Here is a 17,254-nt window from a genome sequence, read left to right as displayed (position 1 = left end):
CCGGGTTCGAGCCCCACGTCAGGCTCCTCCTCTATGAGCCTGCTTCTTCCTCTCCCACTCCCCCTGCTTGTGTTCCCTCTCTCACTGGCTGTCTCTATCTCTGTCAAATAAATAAATAAATAAATAATCTTAAAAAAAAAAAAACTCAAAAGCTCTCAAGATCAACCATTGCTGGTAACTTTGAAGCTTGACTTGAACGAACATGAGGCTATTTACTGATTTTGTCCCACTTGGTATGACAATTACTATTTTCCCTATAGAGCTCTTAGCTGATGGCCCTGCCCCAGACGCACGGTCTATCCATCTGCTAGGACTCCCATAACAAAATGCCGCAGACCGAGTGGCTTTAATAACAGAAATTGATTTTTTCATAGTTCCAGTGGCTGAGAGTCCCAGATCAAGGGGCTGGCAGGTTTGGTTCCTCCTGAGGTCTCTCTCCTTGCCTGCAGATGGCCACCTCCTTGCTATGTCCTCACATGGTCTTTCCTGTGAGCGTGCCTCCCTGGTGTCTGTGTGTGTCCAGGTTTCCCAAGCCGGTTGGATGCGAGCCCGCCCTGACAGCCTCACTTAACTGACAGGCCTCTTTAAAGGCCGCACCTCCAAAGACAGTCCTCTTCTGAGATGCTGGGGAACTGTCTGCAGGGGTCATATGCAGGGAAGCCAGCCCAGGAACACACACAAAGTGCTGGCCCAGGCCCTGTGCACAGAGGGACGAGCTTCCCACCAGGAGGGACTCCGTGGGTCACAAGCAGCGCTTGCTGGGTCCCAGTCACAGAGGACGCTCACCCACACCAGCTCAGGCACACTAGATACCGGTTCATCGAAAAACGCCTCTCTCGCCTCGAAGAAGGATTCCCAACGAATATTCTGAGCCCCACAAGGCAGGCAAAGCTGGTGACAGACAGCGGGGGTGGGGGGGCGGGGGCGGGGACCAGCTTGACCTCCAAAGGCAAGTCTTCTTTCGCTCCTTGCCAAGGAATGACAAAAGCCTAGTTTTTGTTTTCGTTTTTGCATGTGTTTGTGATCTGTTTTCTAGTAACAAACTAAGAGGTATTCCAGAGTGTTCTATTTGAAGTTTGGTGGGGGTTTTCTCCAAAGTCCTGCAGCCACGCCCCTTGGACACACTTTGGTTTTGTGTCTTCTGCAGCTGGAATTCCACTGGGAAGGAGGACGGGCGTGTCAGGCAGCTTCTGACCCTTCTATCTGGGCTCTAGTCAAAAAAGGCCAGTCATCTAGGAAATCCACATGGAAATGGGCTCACAACAGATTTTTTTTTTTTTTTAAGTATTGGAAGGGGGATGTTTCATCCTCTGAGTCAGGAGATTTGGGTTTCAGCCCCAATTCTGTAACTTTGAGCTTCAGCCTCAACTTCCTTGTCTCTAAAATGGGAGCAAACTGCCTGCTCAACTGATCTCACGGTGAGCGTGGAAGGAGTGTAGGCACTGCTGTTCCTGCCAGACCCAACGCTAGACCCTTCCAGAAAAGGGCTGGCTCAAACTAAATACTCAATGTTAGCTGTTATGAACTATTTTTCCATCGCTCTCTACAGCCCCCCTGATAAAGGCATTCCAAAGGTTTAATGATTTAATGATTCCTGATTTAAATGATGGAGATGGCAGAGCTGGCCTCGGGTCAGGTCCTCCGGGCGACCTCAACACCCACCTACCCAACACCCACACACGAGAACCAAGGGGAGGTGCTCCTGCACAGGGAGACTGTGGGGGGGGTCACGCCTGGCAGATCGTAGCCGAGATTCTCTAGGACTACTCAAAAGGACAGAAATGACCCAGCCCTGGCTTTGCAGCAAAAATGAATAACACACCCTCACCATCATCTCAGGGCCAAATTACACACACACACACACACACACACACACACCCAGTTAAGGATGAGCAGAGCAGCTTCCGTTTGCTGGAGAGAATGATCTGGAAAATGCAGACATGATCACAGCAAGGCATGACCTGGTAAACACACCCAGGGAGCGGGTTCGCTGCTCTAAGCTGTGACCTTGCTGACCTTCCCAGCCTGGGCCTCAGGTGCCTCACCTGAAAACGGATGTACATGCGCCTCGCTTCCCAGGATGGCCGTAAGGTCTAAAGGAGTCAACGGATACACAAGGCTCAGCACAACAGAAGTGCCCAACATATGCCCGTGCCTTCTAGGATAGCAGGTTAGCAAAAAATTGGCAGATACTCAAGATGCAAAGGAAGCACCAAATAAAACGCATAAGGAAACAAGGGGGCTGGAAGGAGGGAATGGGCCTTGCGGCCCTGGGGACATTTTTGCTGAGTAAGCTGTAACAAGGGTGCGTGTTAATACAGCCTCAGCGCTCAGGGAGCTCAAAGGGCTTTAACAGACATGATCTCACTGGGATTTTTTTATTAGCTGCTAAGGCAGGTTAACAGGTTCCCCCATCTCTGCTGAGACAGTGAAACTGCAGGCTCCCCCAGCCTCCCCTGAGAGGGGAGAGGCCTTTCTCAGCCTATCTGGGCAGCAAAGACCCACGATCTGGCTCTTCATCTGCAATCTGTCACAAGTCAGGCATCACAGAGAGAAATTAATTTTTTAAAAAATAACCTTTTCTAGAGCAACATTAAAGAAATTCTGTTTTTGTTTTTCTAAGGAGCAAAAAGCAGGGAGGGAAGAAGGGAGGTTGGGGGGTCAGCCCTGGGCTGACTCCTGGATGTGGTTCTCAGTCTGCAACACGGGGCAAGTAGCCTTCTCCTCCAAGGGCGATGCCGACGACGAGCATGGTGAGGACCGTGAGGTTCTGGCACCGTCGGGCACGTGATTGCCCAGGGATGGCCGCCATTGCCAATACTGCTGCCCTCCAGTACACACCTTGTCATTTCTCCTTCCAGGAGCTCCATTCCGCACTAATCTCCAGACCATTCCAATCTCCTGATGCTACTTAGATGTCCACCCCGCACCGGGAGGCTATCTTCCTTCTGGTAATTCTAAGCCCGGCATGGACTCCACCCACCGGCCCTGCCCGAGCTGCCCACTCACAGCCCTGCTCCCAAGCCCACAGCCGGGGCTCGAGCAGAAGCCTGAACACGAGCCTGGACACTTCGCTTGAGGACTGCTGAGCTCCGGCAGCACGGTGGGGTAGCAGGAGTGGGGGCTGGCTCCGAGGCAGACACTTCCCTTCTGTGGAAGCCTCAGTTCCCCCTTCACTGAACCGGGGGCTTGAATTCCCATGTGATTGCTCAATGCAATGAGATCACGTCTGTGAAATGTTTCCTTAAGTTGAAAGTGCTGAGCAGGCGGGCACTGAGTTCCACTGTCACCCCCACCTCTTCGAGGGGGGATGCTCCTCTAGGGACCGTGGAAGACAGATGGGGAGGAGGGACTGTGGACCCAGGGAGCGCACCGAGGGGCCTGGTCTCAGGGCGGCAGCCTGGGCCTTGCGGCCAGGAAGGAGGGGCCCAGGCCCTGGGAGTGAAGGTCAGTGCTGCCCGGCCCACCTCTGCCATATGTGACTCCCAGCTGTCTCCCTCACCGGCCAGCCAGTTCTTCTCCCCAAAGTCCCTGAAGCAAATTCACTGCCTGTGCTTGGTGACCACATAGCCCTTTCCCTGGTGCCCATCTGAGAAAGTGGGACGCTCCACCCGTCCGTCCCACACGGGCTCCGTGGAGTCGCGGGGAACATTCATGCTCCGAAGTCGGGGGGCCGGTCGGGCCCACCTGGAAGCCTCTGCGGATGTTCCTCGAGTTGCGGCACAGCTCTGCTGGCAAAGGCTAGATAGGCAGACCCCGCGCCTGCACGAGCCGGGGGACCCAGAAACGCCCGGGTCTGGTCTCTCCGCCCGTGAAACAGGCATCGCAGCAGTGGCACGTGCACGCAAGGGCTCACGGGAGGCTAGCCAGGTACCTGGCACCCAGCATCGCCCAAGTCAGATGAGCTACTTCCTCTTGTGCGCCTTCCCGTGGCTGAGCCGGCATCCTCTTCCATGGGAGGGAGAGGAGAAGAGCACCTGCCCCAGGTTTCCGGAGAGAAGTGAATGAGAAGATGTTTGTCAATCGTCCAGCACAGCATCTGACACTCGGTAAGTGCTCGACAAATGAGCGCTCCACGGGCCTGAAGTAGGAGGGAGAATCCACGTCCTACAGCCCGAAGCCGTGCCAGGACCCAGGGCTGTCCAAGGAGGGGCCGGCCTCGGCCTGAACAAGGAGAGTCTCTCTGGCCAGTGACTAAGGCCTGGCTGCAGGATCCAGCCGCGCGGGCAGGGCAGGGTTGGGTCCGTGCCTGGGCTGGCCCGCGTTCAGGGTGATGCGTTTTTACCGTAAGGCCTGAGTAACTCCAGAGCCGGCGCTGGCCTCCCCATCCCTGGGGCCCGACACTCCCCGGCCAGCGATGAGAGATGCTCTGTGAAAGAGGCAGAGACCCCGGGCGCTCGGAACTACAAAGGGTGACAAAGGCGGGGCCGGGGAGGAGAGGATGGATTCGCAGGCACGTGTCATTTAATAAAAGCCACCCTCTGCTTAACCATCTGAGGTGCGACCGAAGCTCGGCAGGTCCGGGCGCCAGGCTGTTCTGGGACAGAAGCCAAAGTCAATTACGATCGGGGATGAGGAGTGAGGATAAACAGTGAGAGCAGGCTCGTGGGGTAACAGGGAAGGAGGTGCGGGGACCCAAAAGAGGGAGGAGAGAAGACAAGCAGACAGATACACACACACACACACACACACACACACACACAGCACGCACACAGCTCATGGGACCCACACGTCATCACCTCAATGCAGACAACAGAAGTTCCAGACTCAGGGGGTCTACCTTCCACACGGCAGCCGGGCCAGGCAGCCCCGTGCAGGGTCCTTTACGTGCACGGTGTCTCCTTGCGGTAAGAGCCAGGACGACACAGTGATCCTCCAGGCTGGCTCCAGAGACCAGACACAAGAGTCCACATGCTGGCTGCCCACTGCTTTCTGAGTAGCATCAGGGAAGTTCAGTAACAGCGCTGTGCCTCACTTCCTTCATCTGTGCAATGGGAACACTGCATGCCCCTCGCCCTCCCCGAGACGGTACACACGAGCATTAAGTGTGTTCAGACACAGAAAGGGCTAAGAACGGGGCTTGACCAATAGTGAACTCGCAACGCCTGGAAGCTACTCTGTCTCACCCCGACCTAGCCTGTGAGACAGAAATCCTAACGCCCCTTCTTACAGCCGAGGCAAAGGGGGCTCAGAGAGGGAGAGCCGCTCGGGGTCACTACATCAGTCAGCTCGGGCTGCTGGACGTGTACCACTGAATGGGCAGCTTATGCAACAGAAATGTCCTTTCTCACAATTTTAGAGTCTGGATGATCCCCTGTGTCGTCTTGCGGTCTTCCTTGTGTGTATGTCTGTATCCTACTCTCTTCTTCTTGTAAGGACACCAGTCACACCCTAATGATCTCATTTACCTTAATTACTTCTTTTAAGACCCTATGTCTAAAACTGTCACACTCTGAGGTACTGGGGCTTAGGACTTATGGCTTTTGGAGGGGACACAATCAGCCCAAACTGGCCATCAAACTCTCCAGGTTGGGGATGAAGAAACCAGAGTGAACAAAGAACGGAATCTGAAGGAGGCTTGTGCTTTGCCCTTCTACCAGGAATTGGGGTACAATGAGGACATCTGTCTGTGAGCTTTCTACCTTGAAAGTGCTTCTTCACTTAACAGCTGCCCGAGAGAATGAAAACGCTAGCAGGTGTCACGTCCGCCGCCATTTAAAGCACAGGTTCCTGGAAACGTCACTGAACTGTGAGAGTTTCTTTTCTCCTGTTTTCTGTCGCCAGACTCAGCATCTGGTAGGTACTCAATACACACAGGATGAGGTCCAGACTCGCCCAGAAATCTGCCCCAGGGATCAAAGCTACTAAGAGGCAGGGCTGGGCGAGACTCTACCAGACTTGCCCATTCTCCCAAATGTAAAACAGGCGGTCACAACTGTACCCACTTCAGAGGTAAGCAAACTGAGACCCACAGAGCCACAGGCTCGCTGTGCCTGCCTGGCCTGGGGCTCAGCAGGGGAGAGCAAGAAGAAAATGCAGCAGAAAGAGAGGTCAGAAAGCAGCATAGGGTTCCAGGACAAAAGAACTTTTAAAGGGCTTGTTCACAGCTGTGTTTTACCCAGACCGTCTCGATCAGCTTTTGGAGAACAGCAACTATCTCTTTACATCGACCAACTTCATTTGCCATCCCTAACCCAATTATTTTCCAATAAGGGAATAAGAACACAGACATCAAAAGCCAGACATTTGGGGTCTTGAATCCATTCAACCCAGCTGTGTGACTTCAGGTGAGCTACTGAACCTCTCTGAGCTTCTATTTCCTCGTGAAAATGAAGAAACTACCCACCTAATTGTTATAAGGTGAGAAAAGATCGTCATGTGACAGGCCTTCAACGACAGATCACCCCTTGTCATAAATAAGACACATATCATGGAAAAGTGATCAAGGGTTTAATTTTGCAAAGGCCCTATGAAAACAAAGTCTTCGTTTTAATTAATACCTATTATATAAATGAATAGAATCATTCCTAGAGCTTTTTGCTTGAAGAATACTGGGGAAAAGGGCACTCAAGAATAAGGCGACTGTGGCAGAGGGAATGGGGCATGGCCTTGGGTCAAATGCAGGCTGAAGACAGCTGGACGCACGGGGATTTGTAGGGATGCGAGCAACATGGGACCAGCCACAGACACCTTCAGATAAAAGAAAGGGACCGCTCCCAAACTCGGACCCCTGTGCATCGGCCTTGTGGACAGACTGCCACTGTGCGCTTGGCTTGCTTCTCTGGAAAAGCAGGATACTCAAATTCCCTGCCTATTTGTGCCAAGCACTTATAAGAAGGTCTGACACCCAATAAGTGCTCAATAAATGTGAGCCATCCTTCTCATTCCAAATTAATATTATTGCCATGGTCTCTTTTCTGTCCCCTCCTTGGGGATCGGCACTCTCTCCAAAACAAACCACAGTTACCAAAGCAATGAAGACTGCCACGCTTGCTGTCTGTTGAGAGACAAGGTCACCTGGAAACATCTGGGAGACGTGAACATGCTTTCTTAGCACTGAATTCTCCTTCTTACAAATCCTTAATGCTTTGCTCTCTCCCCCACTAGACTACAGGCCACCCAAGGGCAGCACGCCTCTCTGTTTTTGCTTATCATTATGTCCTTAGCAGTCAGGATAATATCTAACTAATTTAAGGTACTCCATAGCATGGGTGGGGTATCTGGTGCATAATAATTGCTTGGCAGCTTTCAGTGAATAACCATGAGCAGAAAGGCCAACCACCATAGGCTCTGTCCATATCCATGGTGGCCTCCAAATTCAAGCAAGGCGGGACTGTTCCCAGAGAGACCAGTGGCAATCTGGCCCACAGGGGTCTGCACAGACCTCCCAGCCCACGCTGCCTCCATTCAGTGCTTGGCTCATATCTAAACACCTTCATGCAGGATCAACTCATGTGAACGGTAGCTTCAGTCCTGCAGTACAGAGAAACGAATGGACGCCTGGAAAGCTCACGGGTCTCTCCCTGGGCCACGGGGCTGATACAGGGCAAGGCAGCAAGAGTCCTGGCAGCCAGCCCAGACCCCAGGACTTTCTTTCTACATCCCGTGCTGAATAACATGCTCAGTACATGCTGCTTAGTTGAAAGGCAGGGGAAAAAATGAATGAATGCGATAAACAGGGGGATAGTTTCCCAAAGAAATCAGAACGCTCTGCAGTTAAATGGTAGAGAAAACCACTTAGTGGTGGGTCTAAAACAGACACCCCTCGCCCACCAATGTGATCTGGGCGGGGGGACCACTTCAGATAGGGATGCATGAATCTATTAATCTTCCTGGGAGTCAGGGGATGAACAGGGACCATGATGATCCAGGCTGCCTTTGCGGTCCTTCCTCCCAGGGCAGGTGCGTGCCCACAGACGGGGGGGCTCAGCCTTCTCCCCCGCAGCCATCAGGAAAACTACCAGAAACTGCGTCTCACTCATCAGATTAGCAAACTGGTGAAAATCTGAAGTATGGAACGTGGGCAACCAGGTGGGGAAAACGGGCTCCTGTGGACAGAGCGTGGGAGTGTACTTCAGCTCCGTTGTTCTGGAAAGAGATTTGGTAGCATCTGTAAAATGGAGAACGTTCGTCAGGCGGCAGCAAGGTCACCTTGGGGTGTGAACCCTAGAGGAGAGCTCACACGTGTACCCAAGAGAGCGGGAGGACGTTCCTCGAAGCACTGTTTGTAATGGGGGGGGGGGCAGGAGAGGACGGAAGGAAGCAAGGAAAGGCATGAAGCACAGTATCTCTCAAGAGAGGAGGGAGAGCCAGCCCTTGAAAACTACTTCACAACTGCTCATTGTTCATTCTCTTCTGACCTGACTTCCCCCTGCTCTGCACTCACTCACCCACTTCATTTTATGTCTTATCAGCCTCCTGCCTTGCCCTCCAGGGGAAAGCAGAATTCACATACGAAAACAGAGTGCCAGACTCCCCGGAAAGCTTTTCAATGTCCTTTGCCCTGGATAGGTTCTCATTACAATGGGGCCTGGACCTCAGCCATGAGCCCAGAGAGGGGAGAAGCGATTTCATTCCACTTAACCCAATTTGCCGGGCCCAGAAGGCGGCTAATGAGCCTCCTGTACCCTTGGAGTCATCGATACCACTTTCCAAATCAAGTTACCAAATTGGTCTTAAGACTGCTTCAAAGGGACCAGGCGGACTGTTCCCAATGAGGCATCCTGCTGGCCATATGGCCACAGTTCCTGCCTCGGGCATCGTCCTCAGCATCAGTGGTGGGGGGGCAGGGGAGGTGGGGGGGGACGATCTGGCGCCTTTGTCTTTGTTTTAGGGGCCCCCCTCCCCTCCAACGCCTGGTCCCCTGGGGTGGAACCGGGGCACCATAAAAAAACAGGAGACAGTGGTAGCAGAGAGATCCCAATGAAGGAGGACCCAAAGTCAGAGGAGGAAGAAGAAATTCCCACGCTCCACTGCACCCAGCGCGCTCCCCGGGAAGTTTCCCAGATCGGCCGCCCCAGAGCTGGTGAAGGGCCCCGTCCGGTGTCCAGCAGAGCACTGGACAACAGAGCCTCAAAGATCATCTCCACACAAGAGCAGCGGTGGGCAGATGCTCTCCGAGATTTCGCTGAAGCCTCCCAGTGCCCTGGGAGGTCAGGAGTCTTATCGCCCCCATTTCACAGATGAAGAAACTGAGATGGCAAAATCCAAGCACGGTCACGCGGCCAGCACGTGGCTGCCGCAGAAACCCAACCCCCCGCGGCCTCTTCAAACGCGGTCTGCGTTCAGCCCCTCAGTCACGCCGCCTTTAGAGCTGAGATCTTGATAACTTACATTCCCTTCTCTGTAATTAAACCCAAAAATAGTCCAACGAATCTTGCGCAAGGACCAGATATGCTTTCCTTAAGATGCCGTCCATTACGAATCCTAAATACGGCACCTGCTTTTTCTTGAGCGCCTATGGAATGTGAAACCTTGACCACCTTATCTTTCCTCGCATAAAAGTCCTTAAGGGCACGGGACTGTTGTTCTGTCCTACAGATGAGGAGCGAGGATGCCGAGATGTTGAGTAACAGGCAGTGTCACACAGCTAGGACACAGAAGGACGCTCATCCCGCGAGTTCGGCACGAAATTCACTTTAACACTTAACTTGGGGTTCTTTTCCCTAGACCAAGCTACCCATCAACCTTTCTGTCTTCAGGGTCTGCGGAAGAGTCTAGGTCCACTCTACCAGCCAGGGAGACAAAACACATCATCTAGACCACTGGTTCTCAGCAGTGTGATTTGGGCCCCATTCTCCCCGGGAATATGGAGCAATGTCTGAAACATTCTGGACTGCCACAAGTGGGGCGGGGCTGGGATTTGGGGGGACAGTACTACTGGCATCTAGTGGGTAGTAAACGTCCTACAACACGCAGATGGCCATACAGTGAGCTATCCGGTCCAACGTGTCAAGAAGGCCAAGGCTGCTCCAGACCTTCCACGAGTCTTCAGCGTCTTCACGGTCTGGATGTCACACAAGGACAGCTTCTGTATTTCTCAACAACAAAATAATACTTACTAATTTGCACTGAAACTTAACTAACATGCATCATTCTTGGGGCCAACGTACCCACCAAAGCCTCACAAAGGTTCGGCCAGAACTGAGACCTGAGCTGATTCAAGGCGGGAAGTAACAACACCAGGACCTCCTGAGAAATCCACTCTCCCTGAACGCTGCTGAGAGCCTCTTGTGTGTCAGACCCTAGGCTGGATCTGGGGGTGGTGCCAACGGGCAGAAACACTCTGAAACACAGGACTTGAGTGCCTTCTCTCCAGGGAGATGTGGGTTGTCTCACAGAGCCACAAGATGGATTGGGAAGGCCATTACATTGCCTTTTATCCCAAGGACATTTCCAGGCCCTCCGGCCCAAAGCCCCCATGACAGCACTTTCTCTTCTTTTAGGACCTCCAGAGAAAGGCTCCAGACATAATGAAAAGAGAGCTGGAAAGACAGGTCATTGAGCTAGCCCAGGAGGCCCCGAGTCAGGACCAGCTCCCTGCTTTATCCCCCAAAGTCCCAAGAATAAACCAGAGGTGAAAGGTCAGCCTGTGGAACCTCACTGCTGGGCTCCTCAAGAGCCACCCCAGACCAGCAGCCAGGGTGGGAGAACCGATGCCCAGCTTCAAAGCAGGATTTGGTCCCAGTGGCCTTTCTCCATCGCAAGACAACAAAGCTGCAGGTGATCCGTCACTTTACCTGGTAAGCACCCTGGGGAAGCCAAGTTAGCATTTGAACCCGGCTCACTCTGCTCTACCTCACCAGGTTCCTATTGCTAATTCTGGTCACTGGTACCTGGTGTGACCACAAGAAAGCCCTGTACCCTCCTGGGCCTCAGTTTCACTACCTGTAGAATGGGTGAGGGCTGCTGTTGGGTCAAAGGGGAGAAGGTGCCTGACATCGGTGTCCATGCACAAAGATATAAATTAGGCACCTTCCCTCCACTTGCTAAGTGGTTATACACGACCAAGAAGTGTTCTGGAGAATGGCTGTGGGGTAAGAAACAGAGAACTGAGTCTGACTCCTCTCCTGGGGTCACGGGCAGTCAAACCTGGGCGGAGAGGTCAGCTCACTCGTTTGAGGCAAGTCGATCCCACCCACTACCATGAACAGGGATTATAGGAGCTGATCAGAGCGAGTATCCAGCCTACACACAGCCATGTGATAAGCACCACACACAGGGAGCAACAGAGCCGGGGACACAGAACCACACTCCAAGGAGAGCCACGAGCCTGCGGGTGTGGGGACCTGGAGCTCAGGCTGCCCGTGGGGAGTCGCGGTGTCACTGATCCCCAAACACAGGCCCACAGGGACAGCACCTTCCATGTGTGCTTCAAAGAGCAAAAGGCCCAAGAAAATCTGGAGGGACAGCCCTGGAAGAGGGAGAGGGACTGCCATGTCCCAAAGGGGTGAAGTCCCACTGCACATCTACATTCTAGAAGAGGGGCTGGCAATGAAGGGGGGCACTTCCAGGACTGTCAAGGCTGGGGACAAGAGCTGACCACGGAGCCAGGGGCAGGGAGATAGAGAGTAAGGACAAACACACCCCCCAGATCAGCAGTCCACGGTTTTTTAAAGACACAGTGACCACGAAGCGTAACAGGATGTTCACCATCAGCATTAAAATACCAAAATAATACTAATAACAACTTTAAAAAGGAATGTCCAGTAATCGGAAACTAGAACAATAGCAGACCAGCTCAATAAAGCTTGATGTTTCCACCACTGGAATTACAAAAGTGAAATTTCGCGGAGGATTCACTATAGATTAGATACAGTAAGGCTGCCGTTTCTGAACGTCAACAGTTGAATGCTGGCAATTCCAGAGGCTTCAACCTATCGTTTTAAGCACCTCACCTGTATCAGTTAACTTCCCTTAGGGCATGGTGGGCAGAATAATCCCCCGCCCCCACAAAGAGATGTCCTCATCCTAATTCCCAGAGCCTGTGACTCCGTCACCTCCCTGACAAAGGGAACTTTGCAGATACGATTCAAGCTAAGGGCCTTGAGCTGAGGATTAGTCTGGATTATCAGGGTGTGCTAATCTAATCACAGGCATCCTTGAAATGGAGAAATTTCTGCCCTGGGATCAGAGAGATGAGAAGGAAGAAGGAAACATGAAAGGCACTGGACCCACCCTTGTTGGACTTGACCATGGAGGGAGGAGACCATAAACCAAGGATGTGGGCCGCCTCTGGAGCCAGATCCAGCTCCCAGCTGACAGCCAGCAAGGAAACAGGGATCTCAGCCCTACACATGCCAGGACCTGAACTCTGACAACGACTGGCAGGAGCAGGCAAACGGACCCTCCCCTAGAGTGTGCAGAAGTGAGCGCAGCCCACGGACACCCTGATCCCAGCCCAGTGAGACCCCTGTCAGACCTCCAACCCCACGGAGCCACATGATAATAAATGGGGCTGTGTGGGCACCAAGTCTGTGGTCATTTGTCGCGGCAGCCATAGAAAAGAAGTACACTAGGTAAAAAGTATTCACAGCCACACGCCGGGTACACAGGAGAAGGCAAATCACGGTGCCCCAGGCCACAGAGCCAGCAAGGGGGCGGCCAGGACCTGGCGGCAGCAGGAGGCCTCCAGGGACCCCCGGCCCTGCCACGTTGCTCTGCAATCTCACGGAAGAACGATTTCAAATCAAGTTCCTAGAGGATTTTAAACTGAAATTGGGAAAAAGAATAAAAACATAAGAACATACAACTTGTCTGAGAAAAACTAAGGGGGAAGTTCTGTCCAGCCCGGGCCCACATGGTGGTAATAACAATGAGCCTGGAGAGACCAGGCCCGGGGCTCTGCAGGCACCCACCCATCTGCCATCGTGTTAAAATACTGAGATGCTCCCAGAGCGGTTCCTAATGAGCTGCTTCCCCAAGAAGATGGCTCTTGTCCCACTATCTGGGCTCATCCACTGGCCCCCCCGAGACCTCACAAAATGCAGGGCTCAGGCCTGGCACAGCAGAAGGACCCCTGACCTTGGTAACATCTACTTTGATTGCTCAAGAAGTATCACCCCGGGGGGAGACCCAGGGAAAGGTGAAAAACAGGGTTTCCGGCAGGCAGGTGACCACGGACTTACCTAAAAGAAAGGAAAGCCTGCCTTCCTCCAGGCTCTGAGGTTCTGGGCATTACATGGAAAATCCACAGACCCTTCCTAGCGTTGAGCCTGCATCTCTGTCACCTCTTACCATCCCGTGGCCTTCAGCAAGCCACTTTATCTCTTCAACTCTCAAATGCAAACACCAAGAGGGCCGCCCACTGGCCCCTCAAAGGAGAGAACCTGTGGGTTCAGCCCCCCACTTACCAAGAACCGTCATGATGACTGGCCCGCACCATGGACACCCAGGTACCGTGGAACAAGGCTTGGTGGAGTGTGGTCAGCTAGGACTGTAAGTGCTCTGGGAACCAAAAGCTGACTTTGCAGAGCACAGCATGCCCAGGGACCTGGGGGATTCGAGAAACCCCCACCTGGCTCAGCTCGATGCTTCCTGATGTGATCTTTCTCCAGTTCTCCAGTTGACTTAGCCCACCGGTCCACCCCACCCACTCTCCTCTGTGCAGGATGCCTTTTGCTGGTGCACGTTCCCAGCTCAGATCAGGGTGTGGGGCCATGGTGCTGGTGGGAAGGGCACGAGCCCAACCACTATAATGGGGAGCTCCACAGAGTTTGGTTAAATGAGAAGGTACGAGGGAAAAATCAGAGTAGCTGAACAGACCTGGCCCTCTCCTCCTCGATAACCACAAAGCCACCTCAGAGACAAAGATGAAGCCAGAAGACCCTCTAGTCCAGGCCCCACAACCAATCCTCACAGACCGAGAAATTAAACACCAGAAAAGAGAAGGGGCTCCCAGGACATCTCACCACCCACATCGGTCCATCCTACCCGGCCTCCGTCCCTCCACCTGTCACATGGCCATGAGGCCTGCTCTGTCCACCTCACCACAGGGAGGGACTGCTCAAGGGAGACAGGCAACAGGAACCTTCTCTGAGAGCGTAAGGTTCATTCTGCTACGTGACTACAGGGGCCCTCACAGAGTCCCCACCGCGGCCACGCACAGACTCCAGGATGAAATAACAAAGTGCAACCCAAGATAGCACCTATTTGTAAAAACAGCCTGGGATTTTCATTCATTTCCAGGAATGCTTACACCTTTTCCAATTTCACGGCTTTGAGAACAAATGGCCTTGCTGTTTTAAGGTGTCATTTTTCTTTAAATACTTTAAGGGGAGAAAAATGTATCAGAACTCCAAAGGAATCTTACAGGTAACCTATCTATGCAATCTGTCTTGCTGGGAGTTTGCAAATTTGGAGCCACAGGATGTAGGCACAGGGTAAGGCCTTGAGTTCCTGCCACGAGCCCCCGAATTTTCTGGGGCTTCTCTTGTTCATCTTGAACAGAGTGCCATGGATACAGGGTTTACACGAATAAGCCTCATCTCTGGCCAAGAAGAAACGTGATGGGATCCGGGCTTCTCCATCCCAGAACAGGACCCCCTCAGGAGCCTGAAGCCGCATATGGTCACAGACTTCTCTTGGAAAATGCTGAGATTTTCAGCTTCACTCACATTTGATCACTGTCCATTCCTCTTAGCCTCCGCTAAGGGCGGCACCAATTCCAGAACGGGAGGGGAATGGGGGGCAATCAGAATGCTGGACCCCACACTGGCCCCACCTCTGTGCAAAGACACACATCATTCGCTGAATGGCTCTGCTCCTTGTAAACACCTCGGGAGGTTGCCCGAGGCGGCTGCAAACCCAGCCAGGTCCAGTGGCCTCAGCCTGGTGTGAAAGAGGTGAGTCTCGCCCAGGACAAGTGCCAGGAGGGGAAGAACAGAGAGAGGCTGGCATCACTGCATCCATCTCCAAACAGGTTTTGACGAGGACAGAGCACAGAAAAGGTCATGATTTGGGATGACAGGAACACCGGGGGTCCCATTCCAGCTCTGTCACTTTCTCAGTGAGTGATACTAAAAAGCATCTTAGCTTCCTGAGCTCCAGGTCTGAACAGAAGTAACAAGCCCGTGCAATGCTCGGAAAGACGGCACCGATAAGGCAGCTAGAAGCCTCTCAAGACAAGGACTCACGACCTTTCAGCTCCTTGTCCTTGCTCACGGCCTGCTCACAGAGGCCAAGTGGGTGCCCCTAACAAAGTGACTGAACCAGATAAGATTACGCCCCAGCGAATGATGCAGACTGCAAGCCCACATGGGTTGGTGACTCGGTCTGGGCTGAAAACGGGGACAGGAAGTGGGACAACAGTGGTCATTTTCCTGATATGCACATTCTTTCCTACGCAAAACTCTCCCAAGGTGTACGTAAGAACGCAGACAGAGACTCCAAGCAAAGGCAAGCTGGGTGTCTAGGAGGAAAATGCTACTCTGGGGGATAGGGGGTCTGCAGAGGGGGAGCCGTGCCAGGTCGCCAAGAAGGGTATGTCCCCAGGCCAGGCTGGGGAGCAGAGGCCTGCTCAGGCTTTGGGCAGGGGGAGGCCCCCCTCGAAGGTGCCCACAAGCCCCCCACTCACACGGAAGCAGGAGAGGGAGCAGTCTGGCCCTGGACGCGGCAGGCACTCAGCAGTGCTCACCGCCCCCTGCGGCCTTGGAGGAGGGACACTCACAGGGGCAGGGAGGCACGTCCCCAAGGCCAGAGCCTACAGGCCTGGCCCGTGCCAAAGGACGGAAGGAGGTGCAGATCTGACAGCCCGCCAGGCTCAGAGCACAGCCAGAACCGGGGCAGCCATAGGAAGTGAGCGGCCACACCCAACACGGCCTCCTCCTTTCTAAGAAAGACCATCAAAGCAAAACAAAGGTGGCTGACAGGGTGGGGAGCTCCTCTTCACAAACAGCCACCCGGGGCTTCAGTCCGGCTCCGAGAAAAGCACTGTCTGCCCCACGCTCATCCCAAGGGCACTGCTCGCTCGGACCCCTCCACCATCACCTCGCCATCTGGCCACCCCTGCCAAGAGTCTCCCCTCCCGAGCCCACAGCTCCCACCAACACCTTTCAGAACCATTCGGCTTCCAGGGAGTCACCAGCTCTCGTCAAATCCACCTGAACCAGGACGATCACAATAACCCGAGGCTGTCGGAGGGCGTGCCGCATGCAGGACCCTGTTCTCTGTCCCCTAGGAAGATCTGACTGTGCCACACGTTCACAATGAGCCTGAGGCGTGAGTACTCTTACTATCTCATTTCACAGGTAAGAAAACCAGGGTTCAGCAACCTTCAGTCACTGCCCCTGGGTTTAAATGTGACTCTGACATGACTGCATTTACCCCGGGCCAGGCCCCTTTCTCTCTGCAGCTTCACTTCCTCCTCTGAACAAGGGATGTTAACAACACCTGTCCTTCCAGGGGCTGTCACAGTGTGGGTGAATGAAAGCCCCCACCCGGGCCCCGCACACAGTACGTACTAGAAATGGCAGCTGCTCCAGGGGCACAGAGAGGAGACATACACCCATGCACACAGACTGACCTAACTTCTCTAAAAAAAGCAGCAAAGTACCCTTCAGAAACAAACAGCAATCGAGAAACACCCTAGGACAGCAGCCAAGCACACAGATGATGCTGTTTACCTCCTTCCTAAGGGAAGGGGGGTGTAAGAAAGAAGAGAAAACCTAAGAGGGCCTGGATAAGCAAAGACCGGAATGTGACCTCTGCCCCAGCTCCGGGTTCTCCGGTAAACCGCGACAAGCAAGCATCAAGAGCGTAGCTCCATCACCTTCCCACCACCTCTGCGCGGCTCTGCCTCCCAGGACAAAGTCGTAGTGCTGCTGAAAGCTACTGAGGAAACCAGTAAACAACCACTGCAGGCATAAGGGGAGCTGTGCTGAAGGACCGGAGTAGTGGTCTGGAATCATCCAGAGCTCAGAGCTCTCTGGGGAGGACGCAGCACAGAGTGAAGGTTCAAGGAGCCCAAACTCCCTGTGGGCACCACCCCACACCACCCCCTGCCTGCTGGCTTGAGGGAGATGAAGACGGGGCTGTCTCGTGCACTGCCCTTTGCCGGACAAGTACCTGTGGCAAAGGAGGAAGCCGAGAAATTGCTGTCAAATGATTGAATGCGCAGGATCATGCCCCACAAAAGAACTTCATGCGGTCACCGCCACTCAGTGAAATGCCCAATGAGAGACTCTGTCCCTCTGAGCCACGTTCAGCAGACAGCCAACACTGGGGCGAAGGAGGCGGGCGGGGGGCGGGGGGGGGG

At 53.6% G+C, this 17,254-nt stretch overlaps 1 protein-coding gene across 19 annotated transcripts in view; it reads right to left on the bottom strand.

Annotated features, from left to right (window-relative positions):
• LOC121101714 overlaps nt 1–17,254 on the bottom strand; it is a 230,094-nt gene that overhangs the window by 114,868 nt on the left and 97,972 nt on the right. For 4 of the 19 annotated variants that reach the window (XR_005833713.1, XR_005833714.1, XM_040625985.1 and 1 more), the window contains exon 1: nt 16,050–16,535. The exons of 12 other annotated variants lie outside the window; for them this stretch is intronic. Coding sequence is in view for 4 of the 7 variants with exons in the window: in XM_040625985.1 (XP_040481919.1) it covers nt 16,050–16,062 (13 nt within the window). In the remaining 3 variants the exon portion in view is untranslated. Of the gene's footprint in view, nt 1–16,049; nt 16,538–17,254 lie in introns of those variants that run through there. 3 more of the 19 variants (XR_005833725.1, XM_040625983.1, XM_040625984.1) reach the window with 2 other exon arrangements.

Source organism: Ursus maritimus, unplaced genomic scaffold, assembly GCF_017311325.1.
Source record: "Ursus maritimus isolate PB19 unplaced genomic scaffold, ASM1731132v1 scaffold_9, whole genome shotgun sequence".
NCBI lineage: Eukaryota > Metazoa > Chordata > Mammalia > Carnivora > Ursidae > Ursus > Ursus maritimus.
The sequence above is the reverse complement of the archived record's forward strand: the minus strand, read 5'-3'. Positions and strand labels throughout refer to the sequence as shown.